Genomic DNA, 21,811 nt, shown 5'->3' on the forward strand with positions numbered 1-21,811 from the left:
AAAGCTCAGAATGTTGAAGAATATTAGGTTATTAAACTTTGTACTGATATCTGCATGAGTACTCATGCAGCTGAAAAGTTATATATTTATATTTACAGTGTTATACTGAACAACATTAAATAACTTTTCTACTCTGTTCTTATTTTTCTAAGCAAAGTAGAAAGAATAAATTAATTTAATACGAGCAGTGTAATAGTCCAAAAAAGGCATCATGCGGATATTTTTATGTGTTTCCTTGAACTTGATAGTATGTGAGTGAAAAACTTGTCATGGCAACCACAACAGAGATAGAATTGTTTCTTCTTAATATCAGGATGACCAGGAAGAGAAACAATCATGTGAAAATGGTGATTTATGAAATGAGTGTATCTTAAATACTTTAAAAATATGCCTGTTTTTATTAGATTGTTGGGATCACATAATGTCAGGATACTGTGGTACAGAAATGAGTTTACTAACCTGTTAAAGTTTTAAGCTGATAACAGAACAAGACATAATTTCTAGAAGAATTTTGTCAGCAGGCCAGTGTCATTATTTTCACAAAGCACATAAAGACACAGACACATTAGGTTCGGACAGGCCTGATGAGCGACTCTTGACACTGTGAAACATCTATGAATCAGCTGCATTTTCCAACTTGAAATGGGCTGTAACTTTGCTAAAATACAATTCAGAGCTATGGGACATGCACCTTCAATATGTTTTCTACACCTTAGTAACTTGTACAAAGTTTCAATTCAATATCTGCTTTGACTTTGGAGAAAATTACTCTTGAATGATTAGTGTATGATTCCTGTGTTATTCTTTCACATATTTGCAGAGTTTATGCCAACATTGTCAGTCCAACATTTTGCAACAAATACATTAAATGTGGTAGTTTATCTTTCTTGTAATTATCAATCAACTTTCTCATTGAATGATTGGGATTATCAATTAAGAACAGTAACCTATAAATGCCACTTTAATATTCTGTTTGCTCTTAATGTATCTTTTTGAACAAAGAATAAAAAGATCCCAATATCTGGACATTCTATAGACATAATTGAATGTTTAAGTGCACCAATATGCTTGCATTTCCCCTTTCATTCTGCTTGATATGATGATATTAATGTTGTTTCCTGAAGCGAATGGCTTATTATATAATACAAACCATTGATTATTTAAATCAGGATCTTACTCATAATATTACATAGCGGGCAAAATGCATCTTCATCATTCTTCACTTTGAAGACATTCCAATGAAAATCAAAATGCTTTTTCCATATGGCTTTTGATGGATTTCATTGTATGCGTGACAGTTTATTAAAGCAAACATTAAACCTAAGGCAAAACACTTCATATGCTAATTAGCATGCATGTGAAGTCTGATGTTTGTGGGTCATACAAATGTAAACCAGGGTGTGATACACGACGATATCAAAAACAATACTCTAGATGCATAATCTCATGTACTAAGTACTAATAAACATTTCAGTAAAGTTTCATGTCCTTGAGGTAATCTTTTACTACTGTTTGCAGATCAAATTGCCCTTTCGTCTTTTCTTAAATCGATAAACTTGTACGTTTACAGCGATGCTGGAGCTATTTTTGGATCTCGTCTATACAGGTAACTCCGCCTTTCCGATACGAGTAAAAAAAAACTGAATGAACCTGTTTACATAGACTGCGTTTAACTGGATTGTAACAGATGTACTAGAACTAATCTTCATTTAAAATTTAAATGAATCTTGCCACAATGCAAACTACATTTAGGTAGCGTGGATATGAAAAAAGACACCCTCTTGTACATTACAGGCCTTTTTCTGCCTAAATTTCAGCACCTTTTGCTGCATACTTTTAAATAATGCACCTCGTGTTTATTTTTTTAACAATAATTATAAAACGTTACTGACTCGAGTTGTTGGATTCGCTCATCGTTGATTGAAGGGTATAAATTCGATTCCCGGAACCGACCATGCTTCCTTTAATGAAAAAAAGTCGGCAATTTCTTACGGAATATGTGAGTCTTAGTCTAACTAATTTGACGCGATCCTAGGAAACAGTTACGAGTAGTTTTCTCAACTCAAAGAAATTGTCATTGCCAGATTTGGGTTTAAATACTGATATTGTTGTGAATATAAGATAAATTCAAATAAAACTTACATGTATCAAAAGGTAGTCCAAATAATTTTACTCAAGAGTTGAATATCGTTCTATTTTTGACTGGTTGATAACAACTATCTATCATTTCCATACACAGGTTTATTTTTAGGTTACACGCCTATGTCATCGACATTTTTTTATTAACTCCATGTACTTTACTATTCGCATTATGGTTAACAATTTCGTTTTTACTGTATGTTTTTAAATTGATGGCATTTTCTTCTAATTAAAGATTTTTTCTATTCTGTTTTTGCCTTTTCTAGCCGTAAGTCCAATTTTATTTTTCGCATTGATTTCAATTTATTTACTTGTAAGACATAATAGCTATTTGCGATCGCGCTATATAAAATTTTACCGGTAAATTTATGAAAAATCAGCCGTTTTTATGTAATTTTGATTAGTTTAAAGTTTGTATCTTAATGAAAATGCCCTAATATTCTAGCTACATCTATCTTTTATCGACGTTGAAAGTTTGAAGCAAATCTGTTGGATATTAAAAGCTCCACACGTGTTTCCTGTGTACGGGACACCTAAATTTCGCGGTGTTATTCTTATCTAAAATTTACCTGGTTACCTGTTCTCGGTTGCCTGTCGTCGTCTGCTTGTTTATTGTACGTTTTCACTACTGGATTTTCCTATGGTGACTTCTTTCTGATATCCATTACTCTGCTCTGTATGTTGTTTATGCCACCATAGGTCCCTAACATCTATTTACAAATGCTTGCCTAACTTTACTGTAAATGATATTTTCTTCCTATGTTTACTATTTGATTTCTTATAGTTGTTTTATTACCTTTGTTTCTGTTCTATGTAAAACATGTTAAAGTTGTTTCAAATTTTGTTTAAAACTGTTAAAACTAGCTAAAATATGATAAAATTTTATAAAATCAGAATCGGCGTGTGCAAGCGATAAAACCAATAAGTACTGTGATTTATCCTCAATTATTTTGGTCCTTTTAGAGTGACCTTCACAAATATAAAACAAACTAAACGTCAAATTATTTTGACTTATGTGAGTCTATAACTGGTTCTTTCCATGAACGAAGACAAGGCTTATCAACTGCCTGTATTTTAATAACTGATATAGTGTTTAAACGACTTCAAATAAATAGTAGATAAATTCACATAATTTTACACGTAAACCCCACAAAAAATCAAATAAATCAGTTTTTATGGATATAACAATTACATCTTCTACAAGTGTTGCGGAGCTTGAAGGTTCCATGATCAATGACAATACCTTTCTATAAAACCATGTATACTTTTGCATGGTTAGAAATTTCGTCGATAATAATTGTCATAACAAACAAAACAAGAGGACCATGATGGTCCTGAATCGCTCACCTCTTCCCACATGACCCAGTTTTGAGTATGACGTCGTTTTTTCTATTATTTGACATAGTGACCTAGTTTTTGAGCTCGTGACCCAGTTTTGAACTTGACCTAGATATTATCAAGATAAAAAATCTGACCAATTTTCATGAAGATCCATTGAAAAATATGGTCTCTAGAGAGGTCACAAGGTTTTTCTATTATTTGACCTATTGACCTAGTTTTCGAAGGTACGTGACCCTGTTTTGAACTTTACCTAGATATCATCAAGGTGAACATTCTCACTAATTTTCATGAATATCTCATGAAAAATATGGCCTCTAGAGAGGTCACAAGGTTTTTCTATTTTTATACCTACTAGCCTAGTTTTTGACCGCACATGACCCAGTTTCGTAACTGACCTAGATATCATCAAGGTGAACATTCAGATCAATTTTCATGAAGATCCATTGAAAAATATGGCCTCTAGAGAGGTCAAAAGTTTTAATAATTTTAGACCTACTGACCTAGTTTTTGACCGCAGTTGACCCAGTTTCAAACTTCAACCTAGATATCATCAAGCTGAACATTCAGACCAACTTTCATACAGATCCCATGAAAAGTATGGCCTCTAGAGAGCTCACAAGGTTTTTCTATTTTTAGATCTACTGACCTAGTTTTTGACCGCACATGACCCTGTTTCGAACTTGACCTAGATATCATCAAGATGAACATTCAGACCAATTTTCATACAGATCCCATGAAAAATATGGCCTCTACAGAGGTCACAAGGTTTTTCTATTATTTGACCTACTGAACTAGTTTTTGACTGCACGTGACCCATTTTCAAACTTGACCTAGATATCATCAAGGTGAACATTCTGACCAATTTTCATGAAGATCTCATGAAATATATGGCCTCTAGAGAGGTCACAAGGTTTTTCTATTTTTAGACCTACTGACCTAGTTTTTGACTGCACGTGACCCAGTTTTGAACTTGACCTAGATATAGATATCATCAAGATGAACATTCAGACCAATTTTCATGAAGATCTTGTGAAATATATGGCCTCTAGAGAGGTCACAAGGTTTTTCTATTTTTAGACCTACTGACCTAGTTTTTGATGGCACGTGACCCAGTTTCGAACTTGACCTAGATATCATCAAGGTGAACATTCTGACCAATTTTCATGAAGATCTTGTGAAATATATGAGCCGTGCCATGAGAAAACCAACATAGTGGGTGTGCGACCAGCATGGATCCAGACCAGCCGACACCGCGCGATCACAAAAGCTCACCTTGTCACTTTTTGACAGGTGAGCTAAAAACGCTGTTTTCATTTGAACGTAGTTGAAACATTCTATATTCTACTTTTGAAACAATATATATCTATTATCTCCTTATTCATTGCACTTTACAATGTATGCAAGTATGGCGATACTTCAAAGATAGAGTCAGAGCGCGCGCTTTGTGTGACGTCAAGATAAAGAAAAAAGTTTCACCACAAAGTGAATGAATGAGGCGGGGTTAACCTGTCAGCATTGCTCCAAAAATAGCTTCAGCTTCACCGTTTTTGTGACGTAAAAGAGTAACTCTATCGATTTCAAAAAGGAGGAAAGGGCAATTTCATCTGCAAACAGTAGTATCAAGCAATGCAGGACACAAAAGTCCAATGCATAGACAGAGACAGACAAAGGCAAATCTATATACCTCTCAAACATTTGGAGCAAAACAGATTTGTATAACTTTATACTTGTATAAGAATATTCTGAAACAAGACTTAGTGGTCCATAACGACCCTGTATCTCTCATCTGGCCAACTTTTTATTTTATGTGTTTGGCTCTTATGTTTTTTTCTATTATTTGAATAAATGCCCTAGATTTTGACTACAGAAAGCATGAAGCAATGAATCAGTCTCTCTCCAGAACGAATATCTATTAACATAATATTGGATGCAGTCTCTATCCCAGTATAGAAACAACCCTGCCATATAAACTTTTGCTAAGGGAGGCAACAGTCTACAACATCACTCTGATAATGTTTTTGTTGATGCAGAAGAATGCCTGTTGAGCAAGTAAGAAATGCAAAACACATTTCACTGTGTAAACAAATTGTTATAAAAATATAAACGACTTCAGATAAAAAAACCAATCATCACCAGAAAAAAAAATAGAAAATAACTTCCGGAAACTAATTTTCACTTTTCAGGAGGCAATCTTGCAATTTAGGGCTTTTGGATGATACCATTCTAAAAATGCATAAATATAGCCAGTGCTTATTACTATAAAGGCAATGTTTGAAGCTTTTCCTCACCATTTAAATATATATCATACAAAAGCACTCAAAGATGTAGGTCAACCTACAAAATGACATCACAGACAACATGTTTCACACTTGGGGTCGCAGTTTCTACTTGTATGTACATGTCTGAAGAACTCTATTCTTTTCTAATAAGTCATCTGAAAATGTTTGGCAAACGCGATGTGCGAGGATTTTCAACAGCATGTGTGTAGATACAAGTATCAAGTTGCCACCTCTTTAATAGGTCTCTGTCTGTCTAACATCAGTACAACAACTTACAAAAGTTTGTTCCTACAAGATACTGACCTGATTCTCCCAGTTTATCATATCTATCTTGTGTTTTTGGCATATCAAATCCTTCCAATGACGATGCCCTACGTAACCCTGACGGCACATTAGGAGCAAGTAAACTGTTTTCATTCTGAAGAGTAACTTCTGACTGATCAACAGGAGTAACCTGATCCACAACCATATTGGTTGATGCATGAATAGAGTTAGACTGTGGAATAGTGTCATTAGAGCCACCAATCTGATTGAGCGGAACTGCTTCCTCGGGAATAGGTGGATTCTCTGGGTCAGGTGATGTGTCAACACCTTTAGTTTTAAACTTCAGTTCTTTACGTAGTGATGGCAACTTGAGCTTGAAACTTCTGTGACGATCTGAAAGAGAAAATATTCTATCAGTCCTTCTGAAAGAAAAAATCTGCAAAATTCACTTTCACAGGTAACTTGCCTTTTGGGTAGGTGAGAGTACCCACCAATTAAAAGCTATATAAAGAAACCCATGTCCTTGTCAGACATTTTCTTAGGAAGTGATGTAACAAACTATTTAACCGTCAGTTGGACAAGACAAGTAACCTTAAAAGAAGCTAGGCATCCAAATTTATTTTTACTTGCAGGCAGAATCAGGTAAAGTGTGCATTTTGAGGATAAATATCAACTTTTGAAGACTGCTGGTATATCCTATGGTTTTAGCTGAAAGTCTATTGTAATGTATGGGGTGTTAGGTATGAAGACATAATAGTTGGTTTATATTGATCTATACTGCTATTCACGACTATTACAGAACTCTAACTCTGGTCAGTGGCATGCATGCATTATATTTAAGTCACGCCTACTGGTACATGATTTGCTTTAGAGGTATTACATTATACTGGTAGACTGTGAATAATCTTAATATTATAAATATAAGCTTTTGTCTAATCTGTGACAAACAAATATTTTCCCTAGTTTTGTTCATCAGTTTCATACTTACACTGTCAGCAAGTATCATTCTTATCAAATATTCAAAGATCTTTTTAAAGTTATATACAATAAATTTAAAGGGAAGGCATTACAAAGTCTAAATCTATGACTTATTTAGCATCTATTTTTCAGAAGATCATTGTATCTGAATAAAAATCACATTAAATAACTGCCTATATCTGACCAAGTTTGATCAACATCCATTTTAAAGCAGTTCATTAAATGTTGTTTTTTTCTAGTAAACTTTGCAGCTCCCCAAAAATGACTCAACAGAAGCACTTGTATACATCTGAAAGAGGACCTTAAAGGATGTGAAAGATCAAAATTGGTGAAGATCCATCAAGTGGTTCATGAGAAGATATCATTTAGAAGTTTACTATTTTTAGATGAGGAAACCCCTAAAGGCGGCCATGCAGAACCATTTGAAGAAACTTGCCAGAAGATCATATAAAAATGCTACAAGCCACGTTTTGTAATGATCACTCTAGCAGTTCATGAGAACAAGTCATTTATAGCTTTTTCTATTTCTAACTCTGCGCATCTAAAAGGGGCTAAATGGAACAATTTGAACCAATCTGAGAGGAGACCATACAAAGATGTTTAAGATCAAATTCAGTATTGGTTATGAGAAGAAGTCAAATAAGGTTTTCTATTTTTAGCTCTGGCATCTCCTAACAGGGGGTCATTTAGCAGAACCACTTGCGCAAATTTGAGAGAGGACCTTAAAAGGATGTACAGACCAAATTTGGTGGTAATTTGTCACATTGTTTATGAGAAGCCATTTATAGCTTTTTCTACTTTTAGCCTTCATGGCACTTAAATTCAGAACCAACTGAACAAACTCAAGGAGGACCTTACTAGAAGGTAACAGACTGCAAATTTAGTGATGATCCTTCTATTAATTCATGAGAAAAAGTTGTTCAAGGTTTTTTTTCTTCAATTTTTAGCTCATGGATATCCCCGTATACTGTGCCATCCTCTAAATAGCCAAGTTTTTAGCACAGACCATCTTCACACTGATGTTCAACTAAGTTTGAAGAAATTATATTCAGATAAGTTTGTGCACCTGAGCAACTTCAAAAGGTTTGAGGAGTTGAACATAACAAATTTCTTTACTATGGCCTATTTTGTGACATTAAGAAAGAACCATAATTGTAGAAAAAATAGCCATAGAAAAAAGTCCATTAATTATGGTCATCTTCCCATCAAGGTCCTTCATCTGTAAACTTTCATATCCTTTTCAATAATTGTTGAGGAGTTGGACACACAAGATTTTTCTTTATATTCTATATAGCAAAACTTTCAAAGGGCCATAACTGCGGTAAAAATAGTTACAGTAAAAGTTCCCTCCATTATGATCATCTGCTCATCAAGCTTCTTAATGTGTAAAAACTTGAAGCAAATCCTTTCAATAGTGTTTGAGGAGTTTTTTCACACAAGATTTTTCTCTATATTCCATATAGCAAAACTATCTAAGGGCCATAACTGCAGTACAAATAGTCATAAGAAAAGTTGCTCCCTTAATGGTCATCTGCACATCAAGCTTGTTCATCTGTGAAAGACGGAAGCAAATCAAGCTAACAGTGTAGAAGGGGTCGGACAAACAAAATTTCAGGACATACGGATGTATAGACAGCAGCAGTCCTATTATGTATCCCGTGTAAATGTTTAAGTTGTTTAAAGGTTTTTTTCTATTTTTAGCTCTGGTACCCCCTGAAATTCGTCATGCAGAACCATTTGAACACCTTGCCATGATGCTATTAACAAAACGCGATAACTGTGGCCTTTATTTACTAATACCCGATTAACCAATAACAATGAAATAGGGAATCAGGTGAATATATTACATGACAAATATCTTATATCGCGAAACCGATGTAAGTTGCAGCGTGGTCTAGTGGTTATCACGTAAGATTTGTAAGCTTACGATGCTGGTTCGAATACAGGACGAGCAACTATTTTTTCTATTTTTTCCAGCAAGTTTTTACCTATAGAAGGAATACAGGTAAAACTATTTGTATCACGATTTTCTCGCGCACATATACTGATTATTATTGTCATTTTTCAGAGGATCTCGTATTAGAATAGACATTGACATGAAAAATAAATTAGATAAACAATTAATAAAAAAAAAATAAACAAGAGATCACAGAGTGATCTTAGCGCCCACCAATGTGCCATTTTGAGTGTTCCAAATTTTAAGACTTACTGACTACCTCCAGGTCAAATTTCATTTCCGTACACAACACTGTGCATGTGGTCCAAAGTCGAAAGCTGTAGCTTGAGAAATGTGAAAGTAGGTCACCCGGTCAATGTCAAGGTCAAAGTTTGTTTCGGTACACAATCCTATGCATGTGGTCTAAATTTGAAGCCTGTAGCTACAGAAATGTGAAAGTAGGTCACTAGGTCAATCTTAAGGTCAAAGTTCATTTTGGTACACAAAACTATGCAAGTGGTCCAAATTCGAAGGCTGTAGCTTGCAAAATGTAAAAGTAGGTCACTAGGTCAAAATCAAGGTCAAATTCTATTTCGGAATACAAAACTATGCATGCCGTCCAAATTTGAAGCCTGTACCTTAAATATGTGAAAGTAGGTCACTAGGTCACTGTAAAGGTCAAAGTTCATTTTGGTACAAAAAACTATGCAAGTGGTCCAAATTTGAAGGCTGTAGCTTGAGAAATGTAAAAGTAGGTCACTAGGTCAAAATCATGGTCAAATTCTATTTCGGAATACAAAACTATGCATGTGGTCCAAATTTGAAGCCTGTACCTTAAAAATGTGAAAGTAGGTCACTAGGTCAATGTGAAGGTCAAAGTTTTTTTCGGTACACAAAACTATGCATGTGGTCCAAATTTGAAGGCTGTAGCTTGAGAAATGTGAAAGTAGGTCACTAGGTCAAAATCAATGTCAAATTTCACTTTGAAACACGGTACTATGCATATGGTCCAAATTTGATGCCTGTACCTTCAAAAATGTGAAAGTAGGTCACTAGGTCAAAATCAAGGTCAAAGTTTTTTCCAGTGCACAAAACTATGCATGTGGTCCAAATTTGAAGGCTGTAGCTACAGAAATGTGAAAGTAGGTCACTAGGTCAAAATCAAGGTCAACTCATGTCAAGGTTCATCTTGCCACTCAAAAATATACATGTGGTCCAAATTTGAAGGCTGTAGCTACAGAAATGTGAAAGTAGGTCACTAGGTCAAAATCAAGGTCAACTCATGTCAAGGTTCATCTTGCCACTCAAAAATATACATGTGGTCCAAATTTGAATGTTGTAGTTATTGACAAGAACATTTTAAAAGCTTTTCCCTATATAAGTCTTTATGAACCATGTGACCCCCGGGGCGGGGCCATTTTTGACCCTAGGGCGATAATTTGAACAAACTTGGTAGAGAACCACTAGATGATGCTACATTACAAGTATCAAAGCCTTAGGCTTTTTGGTTTGGACAAGAAGATTTTCAAAGTTTTTCCTTATATAAGTCTATGTAAACCATATGACCCCCAGGGCGGGGCCATATTTGACCCTAGGAGTAAAATATGAACAATCTTAGTTGAAGACCACTAGATGATGTCAGATACAAAATATCAAAGCCCTAGGCCCAGTGGTTTTGGACAAGGGGTTATTCAAAGTTTTTCCCTATATAAGTCATTATAAACTATGTGACCCCCAGGGCGGGGCCATATTTGACCCCAGAGAAATAATTTGAATCATCTTGGTAGAGGACCACTAGATGATGCTTCAAACCAAATATCAAAGCCCTAGGCTCTGTGGTTTTGGATAAGAAGGTTTTCAAAGTTTTTCCCTATATAAATCTATGTAAAATATAGAAATAAACAAAGGGCCATAACTCACTCATAAATTGTTGAACCAGTCTGATTTTCAGGGGGACACAACTAGGGTACCAAAACATCATTCTGACAAAGTTTGGTCAAAATCCCCCCATTAGTTTCTGAGGAGATGCGATAACGAGAAATTGTTAACGGACGGACGGACGGACGGACCACGGACGCAGAGTGATTTTAATAGCCCACCATCTGATGATGGTGGGCTAATAAATAAAATAAATACAAAACACGATATAAAAAAGACCTGAATAAAAAATAGAATAAGTAAAAATCGTTTAAAAAAGAAGGGCTCGAACCTACACCATACAAACATAAAAAGAATAGATGTCCGAGACTGTATCCGCTAGACTAGGAATCTTTTATGGAATAACGCACCGTATTTAGAGTTTAAGATACTACAATATAAAAATTAACACCAATTAACGGATAATACATCTGCTTTACCTGTTTTTTGGATTTTACCAAGTACTGTTAAAATAAAATTATCGCGATCCATTAATACGTACTATTGCCCCAATGATAACATGATGTTTACAAACATAACTATAAATAGATTGAAATGAAGCATAGGGAATTTAACATTTTTGTTACTGGTCAAAATGTAAATACTTGTTACTTTCGTTCACCAGATCTTCTGCCGTGTGGGTTTGAAACTCAACGATGACAATTTTCTTTTTCTTTTTGCATAAAAAACTGATTTCTTCATTTTCACTATAACATAACGACAGAGAAATACCAGAGGCCAATATGGCAGATGAGAAAATTTATGTGATATTAGTTAAATGCCTGTACTAAACATATAAATGAACATATGTTATCTAAAGACATATATGCAAATACAAACCATCAAAGAAAGAAACAAAGAATACGGGAACAGAACTGAAGAAAAAATATTCAAAAGGAAAATTGTCATGGGGATTCGAACTCATACAAAACGGTCTGATGATTTGCTTTAGGTATCTGCATTCTGCCTGACTGCGCTATTTTTCAATATATTTATTGGTAGGAGTGTAACCATACATCGAAATAGCGATGCACTGCGATACTGAGTGTCCCGATAGTATGCATCGATAGAAAAGTCTTGATCCAATAACAATCGCCGATAGTTCCTTCAACAATCAATAGTTTTGAATTTTTAGTACATACAGAAATAATTAATAATTTATAAACCAAGAAACAGAGCCAGCTTTCATTTGCGCCTTGGAAAATGTTTACGTCTCCATTACAATAATTAACCTCACGGAATTAAACTACCATAAAGGACTGAGAAGTCTGGGAGATAATTAATAAATTTAGTTTCTTAGAAATTTTGATTAAATATATTTAAATAACCTGTTAATCTTAAATGAGAAAAAGTACTATGGACATGGAGAAAGTAGGCTACTTGTATGATATAGCAGACTGTTCGGCAAAGCCCTTCATTTAGTGCTGGTACACCTTAGTCCGATCGGTCAATTTTCGTCTTTTTCGATGCTTTGGGTTATTAAACTTGTTGACATTCGCAACAAAATGGCCGATTCGTTTGAGTATACCTTGCATAGGTTTATTGTTCTACTTATTGTTTCAAAGCCAAGGAAGGCAAGAAATAGAAAAAATGTTAAAAATATTTAATGTTATTTCTGTCCATTTCAGTTATACAAACACCTCAATCTGTATTAACAGCAATTATAAACAGTGCCATGTCTTACACTGTGTAATAATGCCAGTTGGTAGTTTTACTGTATAAAACATGGTGGCCGATAACTATTGCAATAGTATCGCAATAGTAACCTGCAATAGAATAGTATCGCAATAGTTTTTTAGCAATATCAATAGTATTGCAACAGTCACCCCTATTTATTGGACAGTTAAAATGAGACAAATACTGACATTTACTTGTAAAGTATTGCACATTAGCAATATGAATTGTTATTTTATCTATTATCATGAAATGGGACGCGTCCTTTGGTCTGCTCGGTAATCACGTTATCGTTGGGGATTAGTACCAAGTAATTCTGACCCTTAGTTTCAGACAAGAAAATGTTTAAATAAATAAATTGTGAACAAATTGGGTACAAGACCATCCATCGATACGAGACCATCTATCAATACCAAAAACTCACCCTAAAACCTTTAATTCAGCAGAGATAAAAAAGATGAAAATTTAAAACTGGTTGACTATGAAACAACTTGAGCTAAAAAGGGGAAAAACTCTGATAAAATAAAGCTATACTTATGTAACTTGTCCTTTGAGGTCATCAAATGATGCAAAAAACATGTGTGAAGTTTGTGAAAGCATTTAGACTGGTAGTTTTTGAAAAAACAGCTTCCATGGAGAACTTTTGTGATGCCTATGCAACAAAGCGTCTCTTCTTTCACAGCTAAAATTACAATGACAAATGACACTCAAAATGTAAAACAAATACTTGGAATAAAATGGAAAAACTCAATTTTGCATGGATGCAGAAACAAAAAATAACAAGTGTAAGTGGTTAATACCCCTGCAGCGGGAACAATCACTGACATCACAGACCTTGGCAACAGTTTCAAGAGAAAAAGTCACAAATAATTCACATAAATGCCCATACTTAAATTGTTTGGTGAGGCCAAAAACAATTCTACATGTAAGGTAGCACTGCAGGCTTTTTTTGCTTAATAGTAGTTAACCCGATTTTGGTCATGTACTAAGATTATTTTATATTACAGATTTGGCAGTGAGTTTACACGTATTTTCATACATAAGAGTTTTTTTCTCCGTGGAGTAATTTTGAAAAATTGATTTTCTTATGCTCAACTGAGACAAAATTATTTTAGCATATATGTATAGATATAATAAATGTACTTTCCTATAAAGGAATGATATGAATGTAAGAACTATCACATTTTATTTTATGCTTTTCAGTAAAAAGACTGAAATATATATTAGAAGCAGAAGTTTAGAAGCAGTGAAAATATCATTAATTTTATATTTTTTCCTAGTATGGAACTACATCTGCATGCAAAAGAATATTAATGATAAAGTTCTTTCCAAAATACACTTCAACAAAGGTACAGATGTATATGCCTGTTTCTCGTTGATTCGAGCTTTCTCATCGATTCCAGCCCTTGTGTTTTAGTAAAATTCATGCTCATGTAGCATGTTCTGCCATCAGAAACTTTTGTCATTTACATTTTAAAATGCCTTGGAAAATATTAGTCATGAAACCACTGAAAATTTGAGTAAATACTTGTTTTAGTATTTTGCATCAAAAATTGCATATTTCAAAAGGAAATTACACAGTGGGTAATATTGTCAGCCAAAATTAAATGCATCCTGAGCGTATTTCGACTGTTGTAACAAGTGAATAAGAAGTCAATCTTGATAGAAATTTGCTTTATGGAAATAGACTGTGCAAACATTAACACTTATTGACCTACCAACCAAAAGGCTCGAATCGTTGAGAAAGTTTTAAACTGATGTGGAGTTTGACCTCCTTCAGTCTCATGCAAAAAAAATACACATAAAAGATGATAACATTGTAATTCTTAATGTCCATTGTTAACTGCAAATATTTTTGTAACAACAAACAAAAATTATTTAATTGAACAGGTTTAAAAAAATATGCCCACCCCTAAAAGATTTAAGAGGCTCCAATCAAGGAGAAAGCAGCATATAAGCTGTTTTGTCTCTATGAAACGTCATGATGTCATTTCTTTTCCTGACACTAATATCAGAGCTATTATCTAAAATGGCCCTGAGGCCAATTGTGATAATGTGATAATATGATAAGAATTTCAAGCATAAAATTGTTACTATTTATAGGCACTCATGTAATTAGCCTGCAACTATGCCTTGAGAGAGTATAAGATTCTTTCACTGGTTGCAGGTACAGATGGGAATATCTGGCTCGAGTGTAACTGTTTAGGCGGTAACGAGGCTCAGCTGAGTTACTGTGTAGACAGTTTCCCTGAGAATCTTTTTCCTGCATACCATATTCAAGAAATTATTGTAAAAATAAAATCAATCGTATGACTTTCTTTTCAGAACTATTTCTTATAGTAGCATATTTTTACAAAGCACGGGAAACCAACATCCGTAAACAGGAAAGACTTCATGATGTTTCAAAGACAAATGACAAAGCTTAGTTCAGGTTTTGTTTTATAATTTGCAGCGTAATGTTATGATGTTTTTTTTTTATAAAATAACATTTTTTTAATCAAGAACTAGAAAATGCTTTTGTAAAAAAGCGCATGTCTCCCCCAATGCAAAGTCCTATAGGCGAGAAGTCAATAGGGGTCAGGAGTGAAAGTCAAAGAGACACTGATGGTTGGCTGCAATAAGGATCATCTACTTGGCATGTCCAGTCATCCTGCTAAATTTCAACACTCTTGGCCTAGTGGTTCTCAAGTCACTGTTCAGGCTCCTGTGACCTTGACCTTTGATCAAGTGACCTCAAAATATATAGGGGTCATCTACTCTGCATGTCCAATCATCCTATTAAGTTTCAACATTGTAGGTCAAGTGCTTCTCAAGTTATTTCCAAAAAACAATTTTACATGAACAGGCCACTGTGACCTTGACCTTTAATAGACTGACCCCAAAATCAATAGGGGTCATCTACTCTGCATGTTCAATCATCCTATGAAGTTTCAACATTCTGGGTCAAGTGGTTCTCAAGTTATTCATCGGAACTGGTTATCAATGTTCAGGCCCCTGTGACCTTGACCTTTAACGGAGTGACCCCAAAAACAATAGGGGTCATTTACTCTGCATGAACAATCATCCTATGAAGTTTCAACATTCTGGATCGAGAGGTTCTCAAGTTATTGATTGGAAATGGTTTTCCATGTTCAGGCCCCTGTGGCCTTGACCTTTAACAGAGCGACCCTAAAATAGTTAGGGGTCATCTACCCTGCATGACCAATCATCCTATGAAGTTTCATCATTCTGGGTCAAGTGGTTCTCAAGTTACTGACCGGAAATGGTTTTCCATGTTCGGGCCCCTGTGACCTTGACCTTTCACAGAGTAAACCCAAAATCGTTAGGGGTCATCTACTCTGCATGACCAATCATTCTATGAAGTTTCAACATTCTGAGTCAAGTGGTTCTCAAGTTACTGACCGGAAATGGTTTTCAATGTTCAGGCCCCTGTGACCTTGACCTTTGACGGAGTGACCCCAAAATCAATAGGGGTCATCTACTCTTCATGACCAATCATCCTATGAAGTTTCAACATTCTGGGTCAAGTGGTTCTCTAGTTATTGATCGGAAATGGTTTTCAATGTTCAGGCCCCTGTGACCTTGACCTTTGACTGAGTGACCCCAAAATCAATAGGGGTCATCTACTCTTCATGATCAATCATTCTATGAAGTTTCAACATTCTGGGTCAAGTGGTTCTCTAGTTATTGATCGGAAATGGTTTTCAATGTTCAGGCTCCTGTGACCTTGACCTTTGACGGAGTGACCCCAAAAACAATAGGGGTCGTCTACTCCAGCAGCCCTACAACCCTATGAAGTTTGAAGGTTCTAGGTCAAATGGTTCTCCAGTTATTGCTCGGAAATGAAGTGTGACGTACAGACGGACGAACGGACGGACAGGGCAAAAACAATATGTCTCCTGGGGGAGACATAAATATACTATCAGGACCAAAGAGGAACTGTCAAGGTATTGGATTTTTATTTTGTTTTATGAAATAAAATATAAAATACAACATAAATTTTCTACATAATATATATATATGTAGTTCGTAATATGTCATTTGCAGCATGAGTCATCTTACACCCTGAGTGTAAGATGGATTTTTCCAGCACTGGTAAAAATACCGTCTGGTATGCAAGAAACTATTATATTATAAGTCTTAAGATAATTTTATGTCTCTATAAGACTAGTTGCACATTCCCTTACCTTTAATCAAACCGAGTCTGCTATTACTTTGCTTGGTTGCATTCTATGCTTCCAAAGGATCTTCATAATTATAACTATCACAACAGCAATCTTTAAGTGCCATTTTGAGACTGTAAAAAGTCTCCCCATACTTTTATTCAGTGTTTTATATTTTCTGGTTCTTTGGGATCATGGAGTCTTTTCAATATCACTGTAACAGAGTTTTGTTTAAGCTGGTGCTAGGGGGCATGAGAGGTGTTGCACACCTTTCATGAACAGACTCAATCAAACCCAGTCTGCTATTATCTTGCTTGGTTGCATTCTATACTTCCAAAGGATCTTCATATAGATTTTTTTAACTGAATTGTCACAGTGTGACTTAAAACCAAACAAAAAACAAGAGGGCCAATGTGGCCCTATATTGCTCACCTAAGAACCATGGTCAACAAACATAACTATACATAAAAATGTTAATAACTGCTTTCTAGATAAAGTGGAGAGTAACAACCCTGAGTTTCAAACCAGACCAAGAATTCATCAAGGCAAACAGTATGACCAAGTTTCATGACGACTGAACTTACAATCTGGCCTCTAGAGTATTCACAAGGTTTTAATTTGATTTGTCCGAATGACCTAGTTTTTGACCCCAGAAAACCCATTTTCAAAACTGACTGAGATATCATCAAGACAAACGTTCTAACAAGTTCTCATGATAATTAGACTTAAAATGTGGCTTCTATAGTGTACACAAGGTTTTTCTTTGATTTGGCGACCTAGTTTTTGACCATAGATGACCCGGTTTTGATCTCGACCAAGAAAGTATAAATGGAAACATTATGACATGTTTTTATAACAATTAGACTTAAAATATGACCTCTAGTGTGTTCACAAGGTTTTTCTTTGATTTGAGAGAGTGACATAGTTTTTGACCCCAGATGACCTAGTTTGCATCTTGGCCGAGATATCATCAACACAAACATTTTTACAATTTCAAGGCAAACATTATGACCAAGTTTTATGACAAACGGACTTCAAATGTGACCTCTAGAGTGTTCACAAGGTTCTTCTTTGATTTCATCTGGTGACCTAGTTTTTGACCCCCATTATGACCCAGTTTTGAACTTGGCATAGGAATCATCAAGATAAACATTCTGACTAAGTTTCATGAAGATAAGGTCATAAATGTGGCCTCTAAGGTGTCAACAAGCTTTTCCTTTGATCTGACCTGGTGACCTAGTTTTTGACCTCAAATGACCCAGTTTGGAATCTGGCCTAGAGATCAGCAAGATCCTGTGCAAGTCTGTATCAAACTGAAGCATAAATGAAACCTCTATATGGCTGAAAGGGCCAAACAGAAAATTTTGCCCCTTTCAGGGGCAGTAACTCTAGAACACATGATGGAATCTAGCAGGTTTTTGAAGGGAACTGAGATCTTATTGTGATTTAAGTTGTGTATAAGTGTGGTTAAAATCAAATGTTAAATGTCACTTCTACTGTGTTCACAAGGTAAAAATTAAATTTTGGCTCTTTTAGTGGTCAATTAGGGGCCATAACTCCGAAACCTATGACTGGATCTGACAGGTTCATCATGGAATCCAAGATTTATTGTTCTTAAAGATATCTAACAAGTTTGTATCAAGTCAAACCATAAATTAAGTCTCTATATGGCTGCAAAAACCAAAATTGCAAATCTTGACCCTTTAAGGGGCCATAACTCTGGAACCAATGATGGGATCTGGCCAGTTTTCGAAAGGAAGACAGGTATTATGCCAATACAAGTTGTGTGCAAGTCTGATCAAAATCGATTGCAAAATGTGGTCTCTATCGTGTTAACAAACCAAAATAGCAAATTTTGGCCCTATAAGGGGCCATAACTCTGGAACCCATGATGGGATCTGACCAGTTTTTGAAAAGAACCCAGATATTATGGCAATACAAGTTGTGTGCAAGTTTGATTAAATCAATTGCAAAATGTGGTCTCTATCATGTTTACAAGATATTGTGGCCGGACGACAGACGAAGGGCAATCACAAAAGCTCACCTTGTCACTACATGACAGGTGAGCTAAAAAGACTTGTATCCAAACCGGCTGCACAATTTCCACCTTCTGTAACATTGCCTGTACATAAAAGTGCTACAGAAACTGTGTAGGCTGGATAATAATGCCATATAATGGTCACTGTCAGTAAAACAGACATCCATCAAACACTCCAATATCTTTTCTCTGCATTTATTACATACAATGTGGTAAGTCTTTATGACCTTTCCACCATGATTCTTCACAACAGACCCTCCTGTCATACCTCTCTGGAGAGAAGTAAATGCAGACGCAATCGTCAGAATATGTACATCTCCATTAAAGCCAAGTATATATAGCAAGTGTTGCTAGATGACAGGTAATCAGTACATCCTTTGATGTATAAGTCCGCAACATGCAAACCTAACTGTACAAAAAATATCTGAAACAATATATCATATGGCAGGATGTCTGCAAAAAGCTAATTCTGTTCTTTAATTACACCAAGAGTGCTCAACCTTTTCAATGAATAGCCCTTGCTAATATTAAATGTAACATTTTCAATTTTTTAATGTATCATTTGACAATCTTCTGCAGTGGAGCATTTGTTATTTTGTGTTGTTTATTTGTTGTTGGGTTTCACATGCACCAACACAATTATAGGTCATAAGTCAACTTTCCTTGTTTCTGTAGAGAAAAAGACTCTACGTGCTTCTCCAGGTGACTTTCCATGTTTCTGTGGTGACCCAGGGGCTCCTCCAGGTGACTTTCCATGTTTCTGTGGTGACCCAAAGTGCTCCTCCAGGCGAGTTTCCATGTTTCTGTGGTGACCCCAAGTGCTCATAAGTCAACTTTCCTTGTTTCTGTAGAGAAAAAGACTCTACATGCTTCTCCAGGGGACTTTCCATGTTCCTGTGGTGACCCAGGGGCTCCTCCAGGTGACTTTCCATGTTTCTGTGGTGACCCAGGTGCTCCTCCAGGTGACTTTCCATGTTTCTGTGGCGACCTAGGTGCTCCTCCATGAATTATCTATGGCACAGACAGCCACTTTTACAGAACCATCCAATCTAACAGCTTGCTACCAATGTTAATGCTCTCCATTTAAACACAGAAAAAAATCTGATTTGTTTTGACACTATTTGTCAGCAGACTTTCCATGTTTCTGTGCTGACCCCAGGTACTCCTCCAGGTGACTTGCAATGTTTCTGTGGTGACCCCAGGCTCCTCCAGGTGACTTTCCATGTTTCTGTAGTGACCCCAGGTGCTCCTCCATGTGACTGTCCATGTTTCTGTGGTGATCCCAGGCGCTCCTCTAGGTGACTTTCCATGTTTATGTTGTGATCCCAAGTGATCCCAGACGCTCCTCTAGGTGACTTTCCATGTTTCTGTAGTGACCCCAGGTGCTCATCAATGTGACTGTCCATGTTTCTGTGGTGATCCCAGGCGCTCCTCTAGGTGACTTCCCATGTTTCTGTTGTGACCCCAAGTGATCCCAGGTGCTCCTCTAGGTGACTTTCCATGTTTCTGTTGTGACCCCAAGTGCTCCTCCAGGTGACTTTCCATGTTTCTGTGCTGAGCCCAGGTGCTCCTCCAGGTGACTTCCAATGTTTCTTTGGTGACCCCAGGTGCTCCTCCAGGCGACTTTCCATGTTTCTGTGGTGACCCCAGGTGCTCCACCAGGCGACTTTCCAGGTATCTGTGGTGACCCCAGGTGCTCCTCCAGGGGACTTTCCATGTTTCTGTGGTGACCCCAGGTGCTCCTCCAGGCGACTTTCCATGTTTCTGTGGTGACCCAGGTGCTCCTCCAGGCGACTTTCCATGTTTCTGTGGTGATCCCAGGTGCTCCTCCTGGCGACTTTCAATGTTTCTGTGGTGACCCAGGTGCTCCTCAAGGCGACTTTCCATGTTTCTGTGGTGACCCCAGGTGGTCCTCCAGGTGACTTTCCATGTTTCTGTGGTGACCCAGGTGCTCCTCCAGGTGACTTGCAATGTTTCTGTGGTGACCCAGGTGCTCCTCCAGGTGACTTTCCATGTTTTTGTGGTGACGCCAGGCGCTCCTCCAGGTGACTTTCCATGTTTCTGTGGTGACCTAGGTGCTCCTCCATGCATTATCTCCGGCACAGACAGCCATTTTTACATAACCATCCAATCTAACAGCTTGCTACCAATGTTAATGCTCTCCCTTTAAACACTGAGAAAAAAATCTAATTTGTTTTGACACTACTTGTCAGCAGACCTGTCAGGTAACCAACAATCTGCTTCTGATTATTTTCTCTTAATTCAAGCAGACATCAAACAAAATACCTGTCATTTCAACATGCATTCCCTTCTAGTTTTTTTCTCATCTTGATTATTTATGATCATAGTAATTTGCAATCTACTGTTGTATAAAAAGCAAAAATATTTTTTTATTTTACAGTGATAAGAAGTTATTTTTTGCTTGAACATCAACAAAGCAAGATGGATTACTTTTTCAGTTTTTGTCACTATTCACCACATGGGGTTGACAAGAGTTCAATCTATTTGAAGACGACAATAAATTTAAAGAGGAGCATAAACATGCACAAACTCATAGTACCATGTTAATGCTAAAGCTTAGGTCTGCAGACTTGGAAATTTATTCGTTCATTGTACAATAACTGTAATAAGTTCATAAAGAACTCTGCAAAAACAGGGCAATATAAACCTTAAAGGTCCAATACTAAGGAAAGTGAACATTTTAATTTCTTTTAAAAAGCACAGAAACTATTTCATTTTATTGGAAAATGAAAGTTGGTATGTAAAAATTCGAAATAAATCGCAGTATATGTACAATTATTTTTCTATGAAGTATGAAGAAAGTTAAAAAGACCTGGGGGTTCATTCTGTCGATTCATTGAAATTTCAACATAATACACATACATTTCTTTGAGTTCCAAAGACCTTCTGTAAATTTTGACCTGCCAATCTTCATTATTTAGTGTCTTGCAGAAGTCTATGCACTGGCTATGAAAAAAATTGCCAACTCACTTTCCCTTAGTAATGGACCTTTAAGTTCAAGATCAGTGGAGAAGGAAGTAAAATTTGTTTTTGGAGGTGGGGTTGTTTGTATGGGAGAGGG

General features: G+C 36.2%; 1 protein-coding gene across 4 annotated transcripts in view; it reads right to left on the bottom strand.

Moving 5' to 3' along the window:
• The window catches only part of LOC123531301 (potassium voltage-gated channel subfamily H member 7-like), a 463,598-nt gene that overhangs the window by 213,933 nt on the left and 227,854 nt on the right, over nucleotides 1–21,811 (bottom strand). For all 4 annotated transcript variants that reach the window (XR_008366046.1, XM_053517472.1, XM_045312132.2 and 1 more), the window contains exon 4: nucleotides 6,063–6,416. Coding sequence is in view for 3 of the 4 variants with exons in the window: in XM_053517472.1 (XP_053373447.1) it covers nucleotides 6,063–6,416 (354 nt within the window). In the remaining variant the exon portion in view is untranslated. The remainder of the gene's footprint in view (nucleotides 1–6,062; nucleotides 6,417–21,811) is intronic.

The sequence above is a fragment of the Mercenaria mercenaria genome, chromosome 11 (assembly GCF_021730395.1).
Source record: "Mercenaria mercenaria strain notata chromosome 11, MADL_Memer_1, whole genome shotgun sequence".
NCBI lineage: Eukaryota > Metazoa > Mollusca > Bivalvia > Venerida > Veneridae > Mercenaria > Mercenaria mercenaria.